The sequence below is a fragment of the Lissotriton helveticus genome, chromosome 9 (assembly GCF_964261635.1).
Source record: "Lissotriton helveticus chromosome 9, aLisHel1.1, whole genome shotgun sequence".
NCBI lineage: Eukaryota > Metazoa > Chordata > Amphibia > Caudata > Salamandridae > Lissotriton > Lissotriton helveticus.
The window spans coordinates 620,227,429-620,251,640 of record NC_136070.1 but is presented as its reverse complement, the minus strand read 5'-3'; the positions used below and the strand labels follow the sequence as shown (position 1 = coordinate 620,251,640).

Below are 24,212 nucleotides of genomic sequence, written 5' to 3'. Positions count from 1 at the left end.
GGAATAGCGATTCCTTAATAGTGATTCCTTAAGAATTGGTATCAAGGAATCGCTATTCCATTACCTTAATGCATGTGGCCCTTAGTGCCTGTAGCCTGTTTCTGGGTCATATGACTAGGTTTAGCTGGCAGTTGGGTTTTGTGTATTCCTCCTAGACAATCACACATAATAGAGAGCTTAGGTGTGTCTGGGTGGGCCATCACTGGCAGGATGGAAGGAAGGAGCTGGGTAAAGCTCTACGTATACTTCAATATACTGGGTCCTGCCTGCCAGCGTACAAAGGGCTGGATAAACCCCTGTAGTTAGTCTGGACCGAGGACAAGAAAGGCAGATGGTTGCAGACTTCAAAGGGGAATTTTTAGAAGCTTCCCTCACCTTCCAGGGTAAAGGCATGAGGTATAAATACTGGGCCTCAAATATCAACTCTTCATTACACTTCGGGACCTGTGGATACTCTGCCAGGAAGGACTGCTGTGCTGCTGAAAGGACTGCCACTGTGCTGTACTGCTGCTCTGAATTACTTCTGCCCAGCTGTACTAAGCTGATGCCTGCTGCCCTCTTGCTTGGGTGAGAAGGGCTGGACCTGTAACTCTGAGCCGAAGACCCCAGAGTCACTCTGAGGAATAGTTGGCTGTACTCTGACGTTTGTGATTTCTGCCCTCCCAAGTAGTGCCACCCCAGTCCTGGACCTTTGGAAGTGAGCCTGGAGCTGCTCTTACAAGCCCGGTTGTAGTCCTCATTGGAACGGACGCAAAGCCACAAGAAGCCTCGCAAAGCCTCACTGTACAGCTGCAAGCCACATCAGGTCTATGCAAAGCAATGTGCTGCCTCACAAAGCCTCATCGCACAGCTGCCAGCTCATTGGAACCAATGCAAAGCGACGCAAAGCCCTGCCAAGCTATGCCACACAGCTCCCAGGAACCGATGCAAAGTGAAGCAAAGCCCTATAAACTCTTGCTGCACCCCTTCTCTAGAACCAGTGCACTAGGATTAAGGTACCTTGGTCAGCAGACCTAATTGGGTCTCTGTAGCCGGTCGACGCTTCATCACGGTCGGAAAGAACTTGTGGCCTAGTCCGGGTCCGGCGCAACCAGATAACCACAGTTGCCACTTTGTGCTTTTTGTGCTATTTTCACTAAAGCCTTTAAAATTGCATCTCTCCGACTCTACTGATTGGATGTTTTATTCATTAAAGTTCATTCTATTTTTTTCAAGGCCAACAAGGTAGAACTTCAGTTTTCAAGTAAGAACCCAGAAAGATGGGCAAAATAGTTTGGGCCATCAGGAATATGCCTAGCACCACCGCCTGCTAGTTCAATGAAATCTCTAGGAGTCTACCTTGATCCTAAAACTTCGATGATCCCTCAGATAAAATCAGTGGTCTTGCACTTCTTTTTTTACTTCAAGTTCTAAATAAAGGCCTCCATTTTTTAAAATCTAATCTTCACAGACAAGTGCCTGTTTCCTGCAGTCTATCAAGATTCGACTAGTGCAATCTTCCATACTTGGGACTTCCAGGTGCAGCTCTCTCCCAACTTCAACAGATTCAGAACTATGCAGGAAGAGAGGTTCCTGGTTTAAAGCAAAGTTATCACATCAACAATGATCACATTCGTTTGCATTGGTTTCCTGTTCAACACAGGATTTCTTTTAAAATTGTATGCCTAAGTATCAGGGTTTGTATGGCCTTCAAATGTTCCCCCTTGCATGCGGCTTTTTCCTTGTATAGCCCACTAAAAGCCTACACTCTTGTAGCACCATACTCCTCTCTGTTGTTTAATAGGGTGTACAGTCATAATATCGAGTCAATTATTTCGACTGGACAGAATATCGAGTAAAAAATATAGAATGGACATAATATCGACTAGACATAATATAGACAACAAAAATATCGACTAGAGAAAATTAATATCGAATAGAATGGACATAATATCGAATCAAAAATATAGAATGGACATAATATCGACTAGACATAATATAGACAACAAAAATATCGAATTTAAGGTAAGTTAATAATAATTTTTATTTTTTGTGTAATATAAGTCTGTAGCGGGTTGTGGGTTTATAGGGGAATAGGGTGGGAAGTAATTTAATTCTAATTAATTAAATATGTTAATTTATTTATTGATATATATTTAGAATTAATTGTTAATTAATTATTAATTGGTAATTAATTAAAATATAATTGGTAATTAATTATAATTGATTAATTGATAAATATTTTAATTTTAGTAATTTATTTTCTGTAGCGGGTTGTGGGTTTATAGGGGAATAGGGTGGGAAGTAATTTAATTATAATTAATTAAATATGTTAATTTATTTATTGATAATAATTTAGAATTAATTGTTAATTAATTATTAATTGGTAATTAATTAAAATATAGATGGTAATTAATTATAATTGATTAATTGATAAATATTTTAATTTTAGTAATTTATTTTCTGTAGCGGGTTGTGGGTTTATAGGGGAATAGGGTGGGAAGTAATTTAATTATAATTAATTAAATATACCCAGGTAGAAGTGCCGTGGGTAGGTATATTGTAATTATTATTAATTAATATATAAATTAAACTTGGTAATTACTCTTTATAATTATATGATTAATTGATAAATATTTTAATTTTAGGGTTCAGGGTCAGTTTTCAGTTTTTGGGTAAAGGGGTATTGATTTGTAGGGTCAGGGTCAGTTTTCAGTTTTGGGGTAAAGGGGTATTTTTAGGGTTCAGGGTCAGTTTTCAGTTTTTGGGGTAAAGGGGTATTTTTAGGGTTCAGGGTCAGTTTTCAGTTTGTAGGTAAAGGGGTATTTTTAGGGTTCAGGGTCAGTTTTCAGTTTTTGGGTAAAGGGGTATTTTTAGGGTTCAGGGTCAGTTTTCAGTTTTTGGGTAAAGGGGTATTTTTAGGGTTCAGGGTCAGTTTTCAGTTTTTGGGGTAAAGGGGTATTTTTAGGGTTCAGGGTCAGTTTTCAGTTTGTAGGTAAAGGGGTATTTTTAGGGTTCAGGGTCAGTTTTCAGTTTTTGGGTAAAGGGGTATTTTTAGGGTTCAGGGTCAGTTTTCAGTTTTTGGGGTAAAGGGGTATTTTTAGGGTTCAGGGTCAGTTTTCAGTTTGTAGGTAAAGGGGTATTTTTAGGGTTCAGGGTCAGTTTTCAGTTTTTGGGTAAAGGGGTATTTTTAGGGTTCAGGGTCAGTTTTCAGTTTTCGGGTAAAGGGGTATTTTTAGGGTTCAGGGTCAGTTTTCAGTTTATGGGTAAAGGGGTATTTTTAGGGTTCAGGGTCAGTTTTGGGTTTTTGGGGTACAGGGGTACTTTGTAAAAATAAAGTAAAATTACATTTAAATTACATTTATTTAATAAAATTAAATTATATTAAATTATATTATAATATTTTTTATTAATTTATATTCAAAAAATTATTATATACTTACCAATACTTATGTTGTAATGGTATGCGTTGTAAAGGTATATGCGTTGTAAAATCTTGCGTTGTAAATGTATGCGTTGTAAAAGTTTTTGCGTTGTAAAAGTTTTGTTGTAATGGTAGGCGTTGTAAAAGTATGCGTTGTAACGTCATACATCCCTGGAGTGGGAATAGTAATTTTAACCTCTACGCTATCCAGCGCTTTCCCTACTGTTGCACCCACTGGAGTGGGAGTAGTAAATTTTACCTCTACGCTATCCAACACTTTTGCTAATGTTGAACTCACTATAGTTGTAACAATAAATTTTAAACATTTTCTAAAATGTTATATATGTTTATTTAATAATATGTTTATATATATATATATATATATATATATATATATATATATATATATATATATATATATATATATATATATGTGTGTGTGTGTGTAATTTTTGGTGATGTAATTTTTTTAATTAGATAAATTATTTATTAAAATTATATTTTTTTAATAATTATTTCTAAGTTTATATTAAATATATTTATTACTATATTAGTTTTAACTTACTTTTAAGACATTTTAAAAAATCGATATTTTGACAGTCTATATTTTTGTAAGTCGATATTTTGGAGTCGATATTTTGGTACTTACCTGTTTGAAGATAGGGAGTCGATATTTTGTCAATCGATATTTTTGACTCGATATTTGTGTATCTCGATATTTGTGTCGTCGATATTATGTCAGTGATCCGTTTAATAGATCTAAGGTGGTAGAATAGTTGATTTCTGTCATTGCCTGCAGTTGTAGAATTCATTGCCAATGACCCTGAAGTCCATAACTTCTCACTTGAGCTTCAGGAAGGGACTAAATACCTTCCTTTTTTTGCTAAGGGTATTCTCCTCTACTAACCTCAGCTCTGATATTTTGATTTATGCAGCGCCAAAATACTTGTTGGCGCCTCACTCCTTCCCCGACTCGCAAACTTGCTTACTAACTCATATTTTCGAACCAGAAGAGGCCTAAACATTGAAAATAATTGCTACCAGTGACAGCACAGATTTATCTTGCCCATAATGTTTTCTCATCCTTACTGTGAGAAGGGCCAATTTTCCCTATGTTTCAATGTGACAAAGAACAAAAAATGGAAATCAAATTTTGCAGGAGGCACTGCATCATCCTGTGTTCCCTCACTTTCCCTGCTAGAAACTGCACCCTTTATTTCTTCACATAAGTTGCAAAATATAGGAAAGTCAGAATCTAGTTAAGGAAGCAGTATATCGAGGACTGCCCCTCAATATTGCTACTTAGTTTCATGACTCGCAATACAGAGCAGCAACACTGTCATGAATCCAGATTCTGCAGACAAACCTCCCACCCACAACCCACTCGCTCCATCTTCCTTGTTCTTTCTTTGATCTGTCAGCAAAAAGCAGTTAAGACAATAATAGATGTATGTTCCATAGCTTGTTGCTCAGAAGAGTTTATACATAGTACAGTTTATGGAATTCTTGAGGTATAGACAGGTACATCATTAATTTTCCTTGCAGGAATAGCTTTCTTGAGTGAGCCTCAAACCAGAGTTCTGCTCAGTAAGATTTCATTTTTCACTGAGGCTCTCTGTTAAGAGTACCTTAGAGGAAACGTCCAGAGGAGGAGTAAATTAAATGAATCACCTAATGGACGCTTCAATCAAATCTGGAAGATATGGCTTTTGAAATTTCTTTCTTTATACTTCAATAATAATAATTACATTTATAATTATTTATTATTAGATGTGCCAAAATCACTCACGAGGAGCCACTAGACATTATGCATGTATGTATGCCTGTTTATGGTATTTCTATAGCACAAACCTAGCCAAAAGGCAGCGGAGCAGTGTAAATGTTCAAGAGCAAGTCTAAAGTGAATGAGTAGTAAGAAGGGAAGATTGGTTGTGGATGGTTAATGCATTGTGATGTAGTGTTCTTTCTAGAAGTAAGTCTTCAACTCTAGCAAATTGGAGCAGTGTAGAGGTGGTCTTGATGGACACTGGGATGTTGTTCCTTATCGTGACTGCAAAGATACAAAAGGCCTGCTGTCTATTTGTTTTTTCAACTTTAATGTAAAATTGATGAATGCAGACTACTGGTGTTCTGGCCTCGGAAGTGCTGAGAACCATCAGAGATGGTGAGCTTCTCTGCAAGATCAGCAGGTTTGCTTGTCGTGATGGCTATGTATATGATGTTAAGCAATGATGGACAAACCCAATTAATGTGTGGCACAATCACTGGTAGGCAGTGTTTGGAACCCACTGGGTTTGTTAAAAGACCCCTCACACACCAACCTAGTTTGTGTCATGCTTCATCATTGGGGTCCCAACTGGGTGGCCGAATGCCCCCCGGTTGTGCTATGACGCCTGATTGCCGCGGCGCTGGTGTGGTACAAATATGTGATGTGATGTAAATTAAAAATACCTCTGATAATCCTTGCCTCTGTATTTTTGTTAGTGGCGTCTCAGGATATGATTAAAAATAATGTGTACTGCAACTAAAAAATAATTAATTGTCTTGTAGTTGTCTATGTGATGGGTCTACATGTTTCAGCCCACGGGAGAATGTTCGAGGGGCTTTCTTCAGGAGCATGGAAAAGTGGTGAGTGGCAAAGTGCGTAGTGCCAGGTGAAAGGTGAAAAGTACCTACACACGCGTTGAGGTGTGTGGACTGTGTGTCTACGTACTTACGGACACTTTTCAAAAAGGACCTGTGGGAAAAAGAACAGCACAGAACATGTATAAGGCAATTGACTCTAGCCTGGAGTAGCCATGTCTGTGGAGACGTGTGTGTGTTGTGTGTGTGTGTGTGTGTGTGTGCGTGTGTGTGTGTGTGTGAGTGTGTGTGTGTGTGTGTGTGTGTGTCTGTCTGTCTGTCTGTCTGTCTGTCAGAGAGAATGGTCAAATTAGGAAAAATATTACTCAGTGTGACAGCTAGAGTACCTTTCATTTTTCTGAACTCTTCCACCAAAAACTGGACCTCCTCTTGGATCCGTTCCTCGATGCTCCTCTTTCCCATTCCAAAATTTCTTAAGGTCATGAGAGAGAATCGTCGAAGTTGCTTCCAGCGCTCTCCATTGCTCACTGCCACACCTGAAGAGAAGACAGGAAAACAAACATGTCAATTGTAAATAATGCAGCAACAAAACATTTTCCCTGTCGTGTTGGATAGACTTTAAGTCTTCTTGTTTGTATATTGTACCAGGGTATCTGTACATCTGGCCACCTGGACCAGGAAATGCAATCAAAGCACAGACTAGGCAACAACCATTGATGGAGCGGTAATTACTTCTGGTAGTTTCTCAATGCAAAACCCTCATGCTACCTCTAATTTACCGCTCAAAAGGTGTTGGGCCCTTCACACCATGTATTACCTTCAGGAGATTTAAATAAACCTGAACAGTCAAAAATGCAATTTTATTATTCAAGCCAATAAAGAGAGTTGTTGAGTATTTTAAAGGGTTTTATTTTCTAGTCAAAAGTTAAGTTTTTCTCTGACCCTTTATTCATTAGTAAAATATCAATTAGGTTACAGAATTTGGAAAACAGGAAAAATATCAATAATACAGAACACATTACATACAGTCTGCATATAAGCATTACATGTAGTTATGAAAAATGTGGCGCAAAAGTCTTAAAGAGTTTCTAAGAAAAATAGTCTTGCAAAGCTAATCAATAATTAAATAGTTTGCAAAAAATCTCCCATTAAGAGAAATAAATGCATAAATCAAATAAATCTTTTTAGACCTAATTAATTAGTCAAAGCATAAACTTAAAGTTTAGCATCTAATTCTAAAGAGCCTTTCTATCTGTTGCTGCTCATGTGCATCTCTGTGTCTAAAGAGCAAAAAGGAGGGAGACAGCCCGCCCTTCACAAGACCTCAAAGGAATGTGGCCTGATGTGCCAAGATATTAAGTGGAAGCAAGAAACCTCCCCCTGAATCTCCTCGGACGCACCTCCCCTTCAGCAATCTCCCGGGACGTTTCTCGTACCTAACCCATAGAAGCCAGCTGAGCTGAGAAAAAAAGAAAAGCCAGCCCCCATCCAGAGAGGACAGTATTTATACCCTAATTATTGGCAGAGTACACAAAGATGTAGCATCTTTCAGGAGAACCTTCACGTGATTGGTCAGTCATGATGGCATGAGGTCACACTACCCTGACTCATTCTAAAATCCTGACTTCACCAGTTTTAACAAAAGAAGCGCAAATGACTTAATACATTTTATATGTTTGCAACATTTACTAGGAAAAATGTTTCATTCTAATTCATCCTTCCTTCCACAGCGTAGTCAGATGGACACTTTTAACTAACACTGGTACATTGGCAGAATCACAAGAATGTATAGTTTAAGATGTCCTTGACTTCTTGTCATGAGGAAAGCTGCCAAAGTCTGCGCATGCTCCCTTCTCATTAAATTGCAAGCCATAGCCTTGATGGATTCACAGGCAGCCATGTTTTGTGTAGGCCCCAAAAATAAAACAAACACAAAGATAATATTAATTTCATGTAAATCAGTCCATTATGTTTCCCAAGTGCATTATTAATTCACACACATTATAAAAAGAGGTGTTATTAACTGAAAATGTTTATCAAAATATGCAACAAGTCAAAGTCCTTTAAGACAGGAATAATAAATCTAGATTACATGGATGAGCTGGGAAGAGAGAAACACATTCTATTAATCCTCAAAGGTAAAAAGGCCACTTTTTCTCTACATTGCAAAAAAAACACATGTTAATTCAGCAAAAGCATTTTCAGGCCTCACTTTCATGTTTTTCATGTGCCATGTTTTTAACCTGCACCAAAATGTGCGTGGCAATTTAAATGCAGCCTGTCTGTAGCACAAAAATAAAACAATGCCTGACTGCAGATGAAATCTGCTCCATCACCATGACTGGTCACCATTAGGAAAATGTTCAATTCTCTCTCTAGACCTCTTCTGATCTTGATTTATTTAATTGATGCTACCATTAATTGGAGCCAATCATTAGCCCTTGAGGAGGCCAAAACAGTTTAATGATACCAATGAATGATATTTACCTCTATAAAGGTCTGTAAACTATGACCCATCAAGTTTTGTTCCCATTAGTGCGAGGCTCCCCTCCACATGATGCATGGTCTTTCACTTGGTTCGTTCAACATCAAACTGTGTCTATCTTAATTACTCTGACTTGTGGTTTTAATGAATGGGTTTACCAGTATTGCCTTCACTGTATATGTACTGAAAAAATGTCTCTAATAAAATTTTCTGAAATCAAAGATGCTGCCTGGAACCACCGGCTGACTTCATGATATCAACTAATGAACAAAAAAATTAACCCTTCCTGCTATTAGCAAATTCTCATACGCACCAAAGACTTTTAGTTTCACCTGACATAATACAAACATAATGGTTGCTATTCAAAGTTAAAGATGGTCCCTGCATGCAGCAGTTTCCATGCATTATTCTACCATTCTCACAACGTCTCCAGGCAAATCTCCTGCTATCAACAATTTTTAAAGATTCTATTTAAGTCCATTCACCCACATATTTCAGATTTGCAGCTTCAATGATTAAAGTCAACTTACTATCATTTGCACATATCAAACTAGTACCTTGCAGAACTGGATATGTAGGGCTATACCTGTGTCATGTAAAATACTGGATCTACCAATTTCAAGACTTGTTCATGACTTTATGTTTTAACAAACCAGACTCCAGCAGGTTGTACATTCCAGAGGTTTATAGACAATGTGTCTTGTTTCTTTTCTCTCTCTCTGCCTTATTTATAACCCTTATGTATGACCCAGAACCGATTGATCCTTTTTAACATATAGTGAAATTACGTTCTCTAAAATGACGTTTTTTATGTGCTACAGAAAAGAACTACACAAATAAGTGAATACATAAGTAAAAAATGAATTATAAAGTACCCAGAATAGCATTTAATCCAGAACTTAAGACATTTGAGCAGTGGACTGAGATCTCAAAATTGTTTATAGCTTCGTTGTGGGGTGCAAAGCAGCATGATTCTATATTTTCTGCATGGATAATGATAAAGTAGAATTATTTACCATATCCTTTGGAGACCATACGGATTACTGAAAAGTTTCCTCGTCCACTGAAGACGTCTCCTTGATCCACAAGCGCTTCCTTCACCGCCTCATACCCGCATAGCACGAGCACTGGTTGCGAGCCAAAGTACAGCATAAATACTGGCCCATACGTTTTACTGGGCTGTGTGGATAAGGAAAAAAGTAAGAGAAAAAAATCATCAAGACGAATATTGGAGCCTCCATATTTACATGAGAAATTGTTTTTGCAAAGTAAGGTGTTCAGAAAACAAGCAACTGGTATCTTCTGATATATTTAATAACGCATGTAATTTTTCAAGGCACATAGTACAATTTGTATGTCCCCTTTAGGTGACAAAAGGAGCTTGTATCATTTAAAAAAAGACAAACATCTGTATCGCGTATGTGTTGGGTTGGTAATGATTTTGCTTTTTATTCAAAGGTGAGGTCTTTGGGTGGTCAGTTCTTTGAAAACTTCCCAACACATGATTTCTTCCTGAGGTTCATTGATAAGCCGGTCAATTTAAACTGCTTTGTCAAAAAGATTAGCAATGCCATTTTTCCTAGCTAGAGAAGTGAAGGAAAGCCCTTAGTTAGTTAAGACACAGAGGAGAATATTATGCATTCTCGAATCTGGCATTTGTATCTACAGCAACCACCTAGAAAGCATATGAAATCGTAATTTCCAGTAATTCCTGATATTGTACACAGAACTAGGTAACCAATTGATACACACCCTAATACATACGAAACAGTCTGAATACATGAACTTTCCCTTTTCATGATGCAGAGCAAACTAAAGTCCATACAAAAAACAGAAAAAATAATTAATAAAAACAGAAAGACCAATAGGAAAGACAACCTTTAGGGAGCACTCTGATTTGTAGAATTTGACGCTAGAAGAGACAGGAAAGCATTCACTCATGCCTACATTCATATTCGGGGTGGGGGGACAAAGTAGCTTACGATATCAGATAGAGAAGGGATAATATTTACATCCATGCCTTTCTTAAAAGTATTGGGACTGTCTAATGACCAATATTGATTGGAAGCATCAGACTCTAATATTTGCAGATCTAGTCTCCAACTGTAAAACTTATCCAGCTGATCATTTAAATGGTTCAACAACAGATTTATAGATAATGGAACCTACCAATGGTCCAACTCAAGGAAATCATGTAGCAGAAGATGCCACCAATTGCTGTAATCTTTCTTATTTCTGGTGACTCAATCCGCTACTGAATTGTGGATGCCCGTTAAGTACTGCACCCTCATTAATTTCCTGTGATTTAGGCAAAACTCCGAAAAGGTTTTTGCTATCTCTGTCAATGGCTTAGATTTTGTGAAACCTCTAGATATATATATCATATATCATGTGACCAAGACCACGGACGTGGTCGAAACGCGTCGTCCTATCTGCCAAGAAAAATAAAGACTTCACTTACTGCAACTGCTGTGGGCTCGCCTGAATTCCTTGTGTTTTGGAATCCTTGGATCGTAATATATATATATATATCTGACAGTAGTAAGATTGTCCATACGCAGCCAGACTGCACAATTCGGCCTGTCCTTTGTGAACCTGAAGAGCACAAAGAGCCCTGCACGAATCTCTAAACAAACTATATACAGTGATAACTGCTTTCTTGATCATGTTCCTCCAGTTGAGAACCGGCCACACTGGGCCCCATAGTCACATTGGCTAGCATCTGGTTCTAGGCCACGAACTGAGGATGTAGTGAATATTTTGGGGCCATTACAAGCTTCCAGAAGACCCAGTAACCATGAAATGTACCCTAGAGTGTCTCACTCTAATATACTCATATTTGTGTGGTTGAGGCTCCTTTCTAGATGTTTTATCTTTAAACTCTGAATGATTTCACAATAGAATGGCCCTGGAAAAAGGTGCTTGAAAAGAAGTGGCTAACATGCTGACTAGCCTGTCCAACTGTTGGGGAGAACTAGGTGTAAGAGACTGAGGGCCCAATTCAGAGTTTGACAGACAGGGTACTCCATCACAAACATGATGGAGTACCGCATCTGTCAAACTCTCAGTCGAACCATCTCATTTTGAGATGCACAAACTGTAAGGCTTCTATAAACGGAGCCCCTGTTCGCTACATAGACAGAAAGGTTACTCAGGTATCCTGATGGACTAAGGGGTGTCATAAGCAGGGCATTACACCACCTGCCCTATTTAGGGTTGACAGCGTAATGTATGTTTTTATATCTCCCCATCAGATGAACAGAAAAAAGCTAATAATGTCCTCCATCAGGGGCGTAACACAGGCCCCCGCAGCCCCCGCGTTGCGGGGGGGGCCCGGCCCCAAGTCCCCTTCCCAGGGGCCCCCGGGGCCCCCCAGCCTCTTAATAAATTAAATGGTGTACACAGCACGCAGGCGCAGCCTTTGCCCCAGCCAGGCCTCAGAGGTTCGTTCTTCATTAATTAAATGGTGCGCAACTGCAGCACCGGCCAGGCCTCTCTGGAGCCTGGGCTGCTACACCAGCAAGGAGAGCTCTTCCGATTCCAGGAAGTGGGGTGAGGGGTCAAGGGATAATTGTCTGAGGACCCCTGTTCTGAGGACGGGTGTGAACTGTGAGCTGTACTCACCAGATTGGACTCGGACCCTCCGGACCCTCACCCTCAGAGTCGAGGGATGCTCTGTGCAGGCCTCTGAGGGTCTCACTCTCCGGACATCACAAGCTACCGAGCCGAGCCCCAGAGAAGGCGAGTGAGCTGTGAGAGACACCCTGCCCTCACTCCTGGGCCTCAAGGCACAAGAGGAGACAGTGAGTGAGCTGTGAGGGGCCCCTTGCCCTCTCCCTCGTTCCCCGGGTCACTCACTCTTCATCCTCTGCCCTCCCCAACCCAAACTTCAATCTCTGCTCGTCCCTTCCTCCACCCCACTCTTCCACCTCCTCTCCCTCACACCACTTCTTTCAAAGTTGCTGTTTTGTTTTGAAATGTTTTGCACTGTTAGTGTGTAAGTGAAGCATATGTTTCCATACACGTGTGTGCTGCAAAACACGGACTGACTGCCGCCTCGCCCTTCATCCTCTCCTGCTGTGCACCAGCAAGAGCGTCACTAGCGTCACTGGGGTCAAGTCACAAGATGCCTTCCCCTGGAGTCATCAAAAGTAAACAGGGGTTAAGTAATTATACACAGCTGGTCAGAAGAAGCAAAGGACACCAGACGATCTGCCGTTCCTAAAGCCCCCCCCCCCCCTCCTCCCGCTGCAGACAAGCAGCCAAAGGCCTCTGTTGGTCCTTTTCACAGTTTCTCACAGAGCCCTGATTCCAGCCCCTGAAGTCACAATGCAGAAAGACGCCCCCCCCCTCCTGAATGTGATATGTGATGAGGGACTCGAGTCACCAATGTCTCACAAACACACATCGGCTTTGAGCTGAATGGGGCCCTTGCAGGCACCCCCTCTCTGCACCGAAGGAGTTACAGAGACTTATGTGAACCCTCTGGTCTACCAACCACTCTACACACCGCCATCCACCCTTTCCCTTCTCCTCCACTATCCTCGAAAGCATCAACCCTCCGCTGTACAATATTTGGGACTTTTGATAGTGTTGGTTCATCCCTGGGTGTTTGACAACGGCTGTTTGTTTACTGGTACTTGATAGTAACAGACCATCTCTGGGTGTCTGACCGTGTCTGTCTATGGGTATTTGGTACCGACGGTTTATCTTTGAGTGCCTGCCAGTGTCTTGTTTGTTTATGGGTAGTTGATAGTAACAGACCATCTCTGGGTGTCTGACCGTGTCTGTCTATGGGTATTTGGTACTGACGGTTTATCTCTGGATGGCTGACAGTGTCTGTTTGTCTATGGGTAGTTATTAGTAATGGTTTATCTCTGGGTGTCTGACAGTGTTTGTTTGTCTATGACGATTTGATATTGACTGTTTATCTCTGGGTGTCTCACAGTGTCTGTCTATGTGAATTTGATAGTGATGGTCTCGTAATAGACCTGCTCCCTCGGCCCCATGGTACTCAGAGGCACTACGCACTCAAAAGCAACAGTGTAGGAATAGAGAGAGGCACTGGAGAAAGGATTATGAAGAGGAAGCCAAATCCAAGTACAAAGAGTCAGTGACCAAATACAAAATCTTAATTTCCGAAGCCAAGAGAAAATATTACTGTGAAAAAATAGAACTAGCAAAAAACTCTAATAAATTACTTTATGAGACCACTAAACAGTTAGCTGGGTTAACTACAGATTTGACACCTCCCCCCTCTCAAGCCCTCTGTGATGACCTGTCTAACTTTTTCTTCAGCAAAGTTGATGATATTTATCGGGTGTTTGCCAATAACATCAATGTCCTCCCGAAACCCCCGATCCCTCATCATGGCCCTACCTTTCTCCAGTTCAAAGAGGTAACCTGTGAGCAGATACATAATATTTCATCTTCTATAAAATCAGGCTCAGCCCTAGACCCATGTCCGTTGAAGGTCCTGCGCCCAATCATGGAAGTGGTTCTTCCGGCCATGACCACAATCTGTAACTCTATGTTTGACACAGGTATCTACCCAGAGATTTTAAAAAAGACCCTTATAAAACCTCTCCTTAAAAAATCCAACTTGGACAGGGAAGAACCTAAAAGCTATCGCCCAATTGCCAATCTTCCACTCTTGGCGAAAATAGTTGAGAAAATTATGAATGCTCAATTATCCTCCTTTCTCGAGGAACACAAACTTCTGGACGAATCACAGTTCGGCTTCCGCCAATTCCATGGAACTGAGACCGCCCTGGTTAAAGCGGCGGATGATATCAGAGCTATCCGGGTCGGGGGAGGAACGGCAGTTTTGATTCTGTTGGACCTGTCAGCGGCCTTCGACACGGTCGACCATGTCACTTTGGTCGACCGTGTCGAGGGCTTGGGCGTTCGATGTAATGCCAAGAGACTGCTCACCTCCTTTCTTGCAAAGAGGTCCCAGGTTGTGACTGTTGGATCCTTCAAATCATCCCCCTTGTCACTACCATGCGGTGTCCCTCAAGGCTCATCCCTGAGTCCGACACTATTCAACATTTATGTGTCGGACCTTGCCCAAGTCATCCGGGCACATGGGATGAGCCTTACATCCTACGCTGATGACACCCAGTTGGTACTCGCCGTCAAGAATGATGGGCCTAAAATCGCTAGTAACTTCAATCAAGGCATGTCGGCAATTGGGAGTTGGATGGCTTCAAATTGCTTGAAATTGAATTCCGACAAATCGGAAGTTGTCATTTTCGGCAACCTATCCCGGCGTGGTCATCCAGCTGGTGGCCGTCATCCATGGGCCAGCCCCCGGCTCCAATTTGCAAGGTGAGGAACCTGGGAGTCATGTTTGATGATCGCCTAACCTTTCTACCACACGCAAATCAGATCTCCTCCTCAGCCTTTCATAAATTACGGCTTATTAAAAAAATTCAACCTTTTTTACCTGAGACTGCTGGCAAAACATTGGTGAGCTCCCTGGATTTGTCTACTCTAGACTATTGTAATGCTCTGTTCTTATGTGCCCAAGAGAGAGTGTTACAGAAAATGCAGGCTATCCAAAATGCCGCTGCCAGGCTTTTAGGACGCATTCCCAAGTACCAATCGGTGTCACCCATTATAAAACAGCTCCACTGGTTACCAGTAAGAACGAGAATAAAATTCAAGTCTCTATGCCTAGTATACAAGGCTTTACATAATGTTGGACCTGCATTCTTCACTAAAAATCTCATCCCCTACCATCCTTCCAGAACACTACGATCAGCTAGCTCTCATGATCTGGTGGTACCACGTACCAAATTGGTCTCATGGGGAGATAGAAGATTCCTTGTAGCTGCACCAAAACTTTGGAATACCCTACCACATTCAATTAAAACAAGCACCTCCCTTTTGTCTTTCCGTAAGCAGCTTAAGACCTGGCTTTTTATTCAATGAACCTCCAGCTCCCCCCCCATTGGTTGAACACTGCAGTTACTCAGCGCCGAGATGCCCAAGGGCCTTCGTTCGCGCTTTATAAGTGTTAAAATAAATAAATAAATAAAATGGTTCATCTCTGTGTCTGACAGTGTCTATTTGTCTATGTGTATTAGATAGTGATGGTTTATCTCTGAGTAATTTACAGTGTCTGTCTGTGGTTAGTTGACAGTGTTGGTTCATCTCTGGGTGTCTGACAGTGTCTGTTTGTCTATGGTTAGTTGACAGTGTTGGTTCGTCTCTGGGTGTCTGACAGTGTCTATTTGTCTATGTGTATTAGATAGTGATGGTTTATCTCTGAGTAATTTACAGTGTCTGTCTATGGTTAGTTGACAGTGTTGGTTCATCTCTGGGTGTCTGACAGTGTCTGTTTGTCTATGGTTAGTTGACAGTGTTGCTTCGTTTCTTGGTGTCTGACAGTGTCTGTCTGTCTATGGTTAGTTGACAGTGTTGCTTCGTCTCTTGGTGTCTGACAGTGTCTGTTTGTCTATTGTTAGTTGACAGTGTTGGGTCGTCTCTGGGTGTCTGACAGTGTCTGTTTGTCTATGGTTAGTTGACAGTGTTGGTTCGTCTCTGGGTGTCTGACAGTGTCTGTTTGTCTATGGTTAGTTGACAGTGTTGCTTCGTCTCTTGGTGTCTGACAGTGTCTGTTTGTCTATGGATAGTTGAGAGTGTTGGTTAGTCTCTGGGTGTCTGACAGTGTCTGTTTGTCTATGGATAGTTGACAGTGTTGGTTCGTCTCTGGGTGTCTGACAGCGTCTGTTTGTCTATGGGTATTTGATAGCGACAGTTTCTCTCTGAGTAAATTGCAGTGTCTGTTTGTCTATGGTTAGTTGACAGTGTTGGTTCTTCTCTGGGTGCCTCTGACAGTGTCTGTTTGTCTATGGTCAGTTGACAGTGTTGGTTCGTCTCTGGGTGTCTGACAGTGTCTATTTGTCTATGTGTATTAGATAGTGATGGTTTATCTCTGAGTAATTTACAGTGTCTGTCTATGGTTAGTTGACAGTGTTGGTTCATCTCTGGGTGTCTGACAGTGTCTGTTTGTCTATGGTTAGTTGACAGTGTTGCTTCGTTTCTTGGTGTCTGACAGTGTCTGTCTGTCTATGGTTAGTTGACAGTGTTGCTTCGTCTCTTGGTGTCTGACAGTGTCTGTTTGTCTATGGTTAGTTGACAGTGTTGGGTCGTCTCTGGGTGTCTGACAGTGTCTGTTTGTCTATGGTTAGTTGACAGTGTTGGTTCGTCTCTGGGTGTCTGACAGTGTCTGTTTGTCTATGGTTAGTTGACAGTGTTGCTTCGTCTCTTGGTGTCTGACAGTGTCTGTTTGTCTATGGATAGTTGACAGTGTTGGTTAGTCTCTGGGTGTCTGACAGTGTCTGTTTGTCTATGGATAGTTGACAGTGTTGGTTCGTCTCTGGGTGTCTGACAGCGTCTGTTTGTCTATGGGTATTTGATAGCGACAGTTTCTCTCTGAGTAAATTGCAGTGTCTGTTTGTCTATGGTTAGTTGAAGTGTTGGTTCTTCTCTGGGTCCCTCTGACAGTGTCTGTTTGTCTATGGTCAGTTGACAGTGTTGGTTCGTCTCTGGGTGTCTGACAGTGTCTATTTGTCTATGTGTATTAGATAGTGATGGTTTATCTCTGAGTAATTTACAGTGTCTGTCTATGGTTAGTTGACAGTGTTGCTTCGTCTCTTGGTGTCTGACAGTGTCTGTTTGTCTATGGTTAGTTGACAGTGTTGGTTCGTCTCTGGGTGTCTGACAGTGTCTGTTTGTCTATGGTTAGTTGACGGTGTTGGGTCGTCTCTGGGTGTCTGACAGTGTCTGTTTGTCTATGGTTAGTTGACAGTGTTTGTTCGTCTCTGGGTGTCTGACAGTGTCTGTTTGTCTGTGGTTAGTTGACAGTGTTTGTTCGTCTCTGGGTGTCTGACAGTGTCTGTTTGTCTATGGTTAGTTGACAGTGTTTGTTCGTCTCTGGGTGTCTGACAGTGTCTGTTTGTCTGTGGTTAGTTGACAGTGTTGGTTCTTCTCTGGGTGTCTGACAGTGTCTGTTTGTCTATGGTTAGTTGACAGTGTTGGTTCTTCTCTGGGTGTCTCTGACAATGTCTGTTTGTCTATGGTCAGTTGACAGTGTTGGTTCGTCTCTGGGTGTCTGACAGTGTCTATTTGTCTATGTGTATTAGATAGTGATGGTTTATCTCTGAGTAATTTACAGTGTCTGTCTATGGTTAGTTGACAGTGTTGCTTCGTCTCTTGGTGTCTGACAGTGTCTGTCTATGGTTAGTTGACAGTGTTTGTTCGTCTCTGGGTGTCTGACAGTGTCTGTTTGTCTATGGTTAGTTGACAGTGTTTGTTCGTCTCTGGGTGTCTGACAGTGTCTGTTTGTCTATGGTTAGTTGACAGTGTTTGTTCGTCTCTGGGTGTCTGACAGTGTCTGTTTGTCTGTGGTTAGTTGACAGTGTTGGTTCTTCTCTGGGTGTCTGACAGTGTCTGTTTGTCTATGGTTAGTTGACAGTGTTGGTTCGTCTCTGGGTGTCTGACATTGTCTATTTGTCTATGTGTATTAGATAGTGATGGTTTATCTCTGAGTAATTTACAGTGTCTGTCTATGGTTAGGTGACAGTGTTGCTTCGTCTCTTGGTGTCTGACAGTGTCTGTCTGTCTATGGTTAGTTGACAGTGTTGCTTCGTCTCTTGGTGTCTGACAGTGTCTGTTTGTCTATGGTTAGTTGACAGTGTTGGTTCGTCTCTGGGTGTCTGACAGTGTCTGTTTGTCTATGGTTAGTTGACAGTGTTGGGTCGTCTCTGGGTGTCTGACAGTGTCTGTTTGTCTATGGTTAGTCTGACAGTGTCTGTTTGTCTGTGGTTAGTTGACAGTGTTGGTTCGTCTCTGGGTTTCTGACAGTGTCTGTTTGTCTGTGGTTAGTTGACAGTGTTGGTTCGTCTCTGGGTTTCTGACAGTGTCTGTTTTCCAATGGGTGTTTGTTAGTGTTGATTCGTCTCTGGGTAACTGAGAGCGTGCGTTGTTTTCAGAGTGTCTGATGGTGTGTTTGGGTCTCTTTGAACTTGATTGTGTCTGCTAGGTCCTTGATGCCTGAGTGCTGTGTTTTTCAGTCTGTGTGTTTGGTTGACGCCAAGGGTGCCTCAATGCTTCTCTTTTGACTTTTTGCTAAATGTTAACCTCCGACTGTGATAGTTTCTAGTGGTCTGTGTCTAATTTGATCTTTATCTCTAAATATGTCTGTTATTCTTTGCATTGTCTAATACTGTTTGTTGATCTGCTTGTTGATCTGTTTTTACTCTAGAGTAACCCTGGGCGAAGAACTACGCTCCGTTCGCGGAGCTTGCGGAGTTTTGGCAACTCCGCGTTCTACGGAGAACGCGAAGCTGTCGATTACTCCGCGATCCGGTGCGTAGCGTAGTTCCCGCGCGCTGAATAACATTATCGCGTGCGCCGGGGTAAGTTCGCGCGATATTTGACGCGATCACGCACTTTGGAAATAAGGGAACGCAAGCGGGCGGGACAAACCTCTTGAGTAACTTAGCGCGCTAGCTATCTCGAGCATGCAGGCAGCGCCCCGAACACGCGCACCGCGCTCCCGAAGACGAAAAACGGCGCGCGAACGGGTCTAGCAAGCTACTACGCATGTCCGCGGAGCTACGCGAAGGTCGCGGAGTGCAACTGCGTCTTCGCGTAGCTCCGCGGAGTGCGGCTCCGCGAACTACGCCCAGGGTTACTCTAGAGTCTGTGTCTTAGTCATCCATTTTCTGATAGTATCCACTGGTGTTTATGCGTCTGGTGGTAGACATTGAGTTGGCTTGTTTGTGTTTGATAGTCTCTGTCATGTCTAGGTGTATGACAGTGTGTATTATTGACTCAGTGCCTAGTAGAACACATTGCAATTTGGATGTCTGACATTACTGCTGATTTCTAATATCAATGGCTAAACTCTTGATGTCATTGTGCTTTAGTGTTTATTGGACTCAGGGTAGATGGTAGCGTAAGTTACTTTTTGGTGTTTGATGGTAGATTTAGTCATTCTGTAATAGTGTTTGTTGGTCTCTGAGTTGCTGGTAGCGTATATTACCTTTGGGTGTTTGATTGTGGTCTAGTCATTGTGTGATAGTGTTTGTTGGTCTCTGGGGATGTTTGCAGTGGGGTAACACAGGCCCCGTAACCCCCAATCTCCAGGGAGCTTCCTCAGCACAGTAGTCTGTCTGAAGAGCTCCCGATTGAGTCTGGAGGGGGCCCCTCCACATACTTTGCAGGGGGCCCCCTCAAGTTTCGTTACGCCACTGTCCTCCATATGCCGAGAGAAAACTCTAAAGGGATGGGAGTCACCAGTTTTTGTTTTTCAGAAATATACTCCTTCCTTGGGAGTTTGGTTCTGAAATGTAATTTCTCTGTATGTCACTGCGGGAATTAGTTTGAGATAAAGCCTCCCGAGTTGAAATGAGAGGTGGCACCTTTATTTTACTAGGTTTGAGTGAAATTTACATTACGGCAGCATGATTTGCGCATTTTGGGGGATTTTGAGTTAAGTTTGTTACAAGAAAGTCCCAAGATTAGGTCATTAAACTACTTCATGCAATTACGCACCACGCATGCTAAATATTTACCGCAATCTGATTAGAGCAACAAAACAAGGGTGGCTGTTGTTCGCAGGGCTATTGTTCTTGCACTATTTTTTGGGGATGCTCGTCAGCATGTCTGCTACAGATTAAAAAATCAAACCACATTCCTGCTTGAGTAAGCGATTTGTAATGATTTTTTCGGCTGACTCTTGCGCCAAATCCAGTTTTGATCCTCACCAATGTATCCGTATCTGAATTCTGAATGGCTTCTAGCAGAGATGAGGCTATGCTCCAAGTTGTGAGCTCTGTTCCTTGCAGTCCTCTGTTTACACAATCAAAACCGCACTATAATCTCCAAAAAGCACGTATATACTGAAGTCCCTTTAAAAAGGATTTTTGTGACATTTTGTTTAAGATTGTGGCATTGTCCATGGTCTCTGAGCCTTTTCTGGTACCTATTTGAAATATTGAAAGAAGGTTTGCTGATGTACCCATTCTTCCAGTTGAAATAGAACAATTTTAGCTAACAGGTTGGCCTCGTTTTCTAGTAAGTCTATAGCTCTATAGTTTTTAGTATTTTCTACATGTCCTTTTTTATTTATTGGATGAAGAATTGTCCCTTTTCAAGAGTCTGGAATGGTTTGAGTTTAAAGACAGTCTGTAAAGAGCGATGACCGTGTAGAAGGTTAATAGGAATAAAGTTTGGCCTAGAGGGTCCAGATGATTTATCCAGTTTCAGATTAGGGTAACCCCTATTTCTTAAAACCTGATGGTTGCATGACAATCAGTACTACTCTTCCAGGTTTCATTATTTTTTTTTTTATTTGTAATGCGCATGAATCTTCCCCGAAAGGATATCTCGGCGCAGCAGGATCATAAATACAAGGCGAAGAGCCTAAAAGTTTAAAATAATTCAGTTTTTAGGTCTCGCCTAGCGAATGCAGCGCATGCGATGCTTCGCCTTGGCGAGACTCTATTGTCGTCGATTTTGGTAGTGAAGGGAGACAAACCATGTGCGCGCCCGGACAGGCCAAGGGCACACGCATGGCGTCTCCTCTCTGGCTTCATTCAATGCTGCTCGCACGTGTGCACATCTCCTGTCCCTCCCTGTCTCCTGTTCGCTGTGCCTGCGCGGACAGGTGATGTGTACGCGGAGACAGCTTGTTTTCAAATTTTGCACTTGGCTTGAGTTGGCAGCCACATTGGAGCAATCGGATGTTTGAGATCTTCTGCTGGGAGACAGGAGGTAAGGTCAGCATTTGGAAGAGGTGTGGCACCGCGGCTAGGGCGACTGACTCCGGAATCTGGGGATCACGGTTCGATCCCCGGCACTGGCGGCAGATTAGCCCAGCACCATGTGACTCTGGGCAATAGCTTGCTTAATCTTCCCGATGGCCCCCAGCACCTAGAGACCCTTGTGGGTGATGTGCGCTTTACAAAATGTGGACTTATTATTATTTATTTATTTATTATTATTTGGGAGCAACCACGCCTATAGTTTGAGAGCCCTGCTGCCCAGTACAAACAATGATGTGGGAGCCCTGCTTCCATTGGGAGCCGCTGCTGCATTGGGTTCACTCGCAGGCATTGCTGCCGAGCTCAGGTCACCTGAGCGGGGTGAAGTCTGGCAGCACTAGATGATGCAAGCTGTCCCTGAAGCCGCGCTTGCACAGCCCTCCTGGTGTCTCGGAGCTCACACCATTTCCAGTGCAGCAGACATCATTCTTCGGGCTAAAAATATCATCTCTGGTCTCGGACGCGCTCCCGCTTCACGATGATAAATGAGTCGGATGCAGAATATGGAACAAGGGCTGAAGAAATACAAAGTTCTGCAGAAACAATGCAACAATGTCAGCTACCCAACCCCACCCCACCCACCCCTCCTCACTCTCCATGCTCCAATCTCACCCTCTCTCTCTCTCTCTGTGTATTCATTTCACCTGCCTTATGCTCTCAGTTCCCACTTCTGTTTCAGTAATTTTTTCAGTCGTCCCATCTCATTCACAGTCAGCAAGTCCTGACCTCACCCGCTATCTACCCGCTGGGCCTGCCTTGCCCTTCTATCTCATTAAGCCTCTGATTTGGCTGACTCTCTCCACCCCCGCGCCATCTCACCCTCTCTCCATCCACAACCTCACCCACTGCCCCCATCTCCACTGCACGAACAGTGGCGTAACGAAACTTGAGGGGGCCCCCCTGCAAAGTATGTGGAGGGGCCCCCTCCAGACTCAATCGGGAGCTCTTCAGACAGACTACTGTGCTGAGGAAGCTCCCTGGAGATTGGGGGTTACGGGGCCTGTGTTACCCCACTGCAAACATCCCCAGAGACCAACAAACACTATCACACAATGACTAGACCACAATCAAACACCCAAAGGTAATATACGCTACCAGCAACTCAGAGACCAACAAACACTATTACAGAATGACTAAATCTACCATCAAACACCAAAAAGTAACTTACGCTACCATCTACCCTGAGTCCAATAAACACTAAAGCACAATGACATCAAGAGTTTAGCCATTGATATTAGAAATCAGCAGTAATGTCAGACATCCAAATTGCAATGTGTTCTACTAGGCACTGAGTCAATAATACACACTGTCATACACCTAGACATGACAGAGACTATCAAACACAAACAAGCCAACTCAATGTCTACCACCAGACGCATAAACACCAGTGGATACTATCAGAAAATGGATGACTCAGACACAGACTCTAGAGTAAAAACAGATCAACAAACAGTATTAGACAATGCAAAGAATAACAGACATATTTAGAGATAAAGATCAAATTAGACACAGACCACTAGAAACTATCACAGTCGGAGGTTAACATTTAGCAAAAAGTCAAAAGAGAAGCATTGAGGCACCCTTGGCGTCAACCAAACACACAGACTGAAAAACACAGCACTCAGGCATCAAGGACCTAGCAGACACAATCAAGTTCAAAGAGACCCAAACACACCATCAGACACTCTGAAAACAACGCACTCTCAGTTACCCAGAGACGAATCAACACTAACAAACACCCATTGGAAAACAGACACTGTCAGAAACCCAGAGACGAACCAACACTGTCAACTAACCACAGACAAACAGACACTGTCAGAAACCCAGAGACGAACCAACACTGTCAACTAACCACAGACAAACAGACACTGTCAGACTAACCATAGACAAACAGACACTGTCAGACACCCAGAGACGACCCAACACTGTCAACTAACCATAGACAAACAGACACTGTCAGACACCCAGAGACGAACAAACACTGTCAACTAACCATAGACAAACAGACACTGTCAGACACCAAGAGACGAAGCAACACTGTCAACTAACCATAGACAGACAGACACTGTCAGACACCAAGAGACGAAGCAACACTGTCACCTAACCATAGACAGACACTGTAAATTACTCAGAGATAAACCATCACTATCTAATACACATAGACAAATAGACAATGTCAGACACCCAGAGACGAACCAACACTGTCAACTAACCATAGACAAACAGACACTGTCAGACACCCAGAGAAGAACCAACACTGTCAACTAACCACAGACAAACAGACACTGTCAGACACCCAGAGACGAACAAACACTGTCAACTAACCATAGACAAACAGACACTGTCAGACACCCAGAGACGAACAAACACTGTCAACTAACCATAGACAAACAGACACTGTCAGACACCCAGAGACGAACAAACACTGTCAACTAACCATAGACAGACACTGTCAGACACCAAGAGACGAAGCAACACTGTCAACTAACCATAGACAGACACTGTAAATTACTCAGAGATAAACCATCACTATCTAATACACATAGACAAATAGACACTGTCAGACACCCAGAGACGAACCAACACTGTCAACTGACCATAGACAAACAGACATTGTCAGAGACACCCAGAGAAGAAACAACACTGTCAACTAACCATAGACAAACAGACACTGTCAGACACCCAGAGAAGAACCAACACTGTCAACTAACCACAGACAAACAGACACTGTCAGACACCCAGAGACGAACAAACACTGTCAACTAACCATAGACAAACAGACACTGTCAGACACCCAGAGACGAACAAACACTGTCAACTAACCACAGACAAACAGACACTGTCAGACACCCAGAGACGACCCAACACCGTCAACTAACCATAGACAAACAGACACTGTCAG

The 24,212-nt window shown here is 42.3% G+C and overlaps 1 protein-coding gene across 1 annotated transcript in view; it reads right to left on the bottom strand.

Moving 5' to 3' along the window:
- LOC144781694 (cytochrome P450 2G1-like) overlaps window positions 1-24,212 on the bottom strand; it is a 424,926-nt gene that overhangs the window by 378,142 nt on the left and 22,572 nt on the right. The window contains exons 2-3 of the mRNA XM_078660670.1: window positions 9,488-9,650; window positions 6,373-6,522 (exon numbers count right to left, since the gene is read on the bottom strand). Coding sequence (XP_078516796.1) covers window positions 6,373-6,522; window positions 9,488-9,650 — 313 coding nt within the window. The remainder of the gene's footprint in view (window positions 1-6,372; window positions 6,523-9,487; window positions 9,651-24,212) is intronic.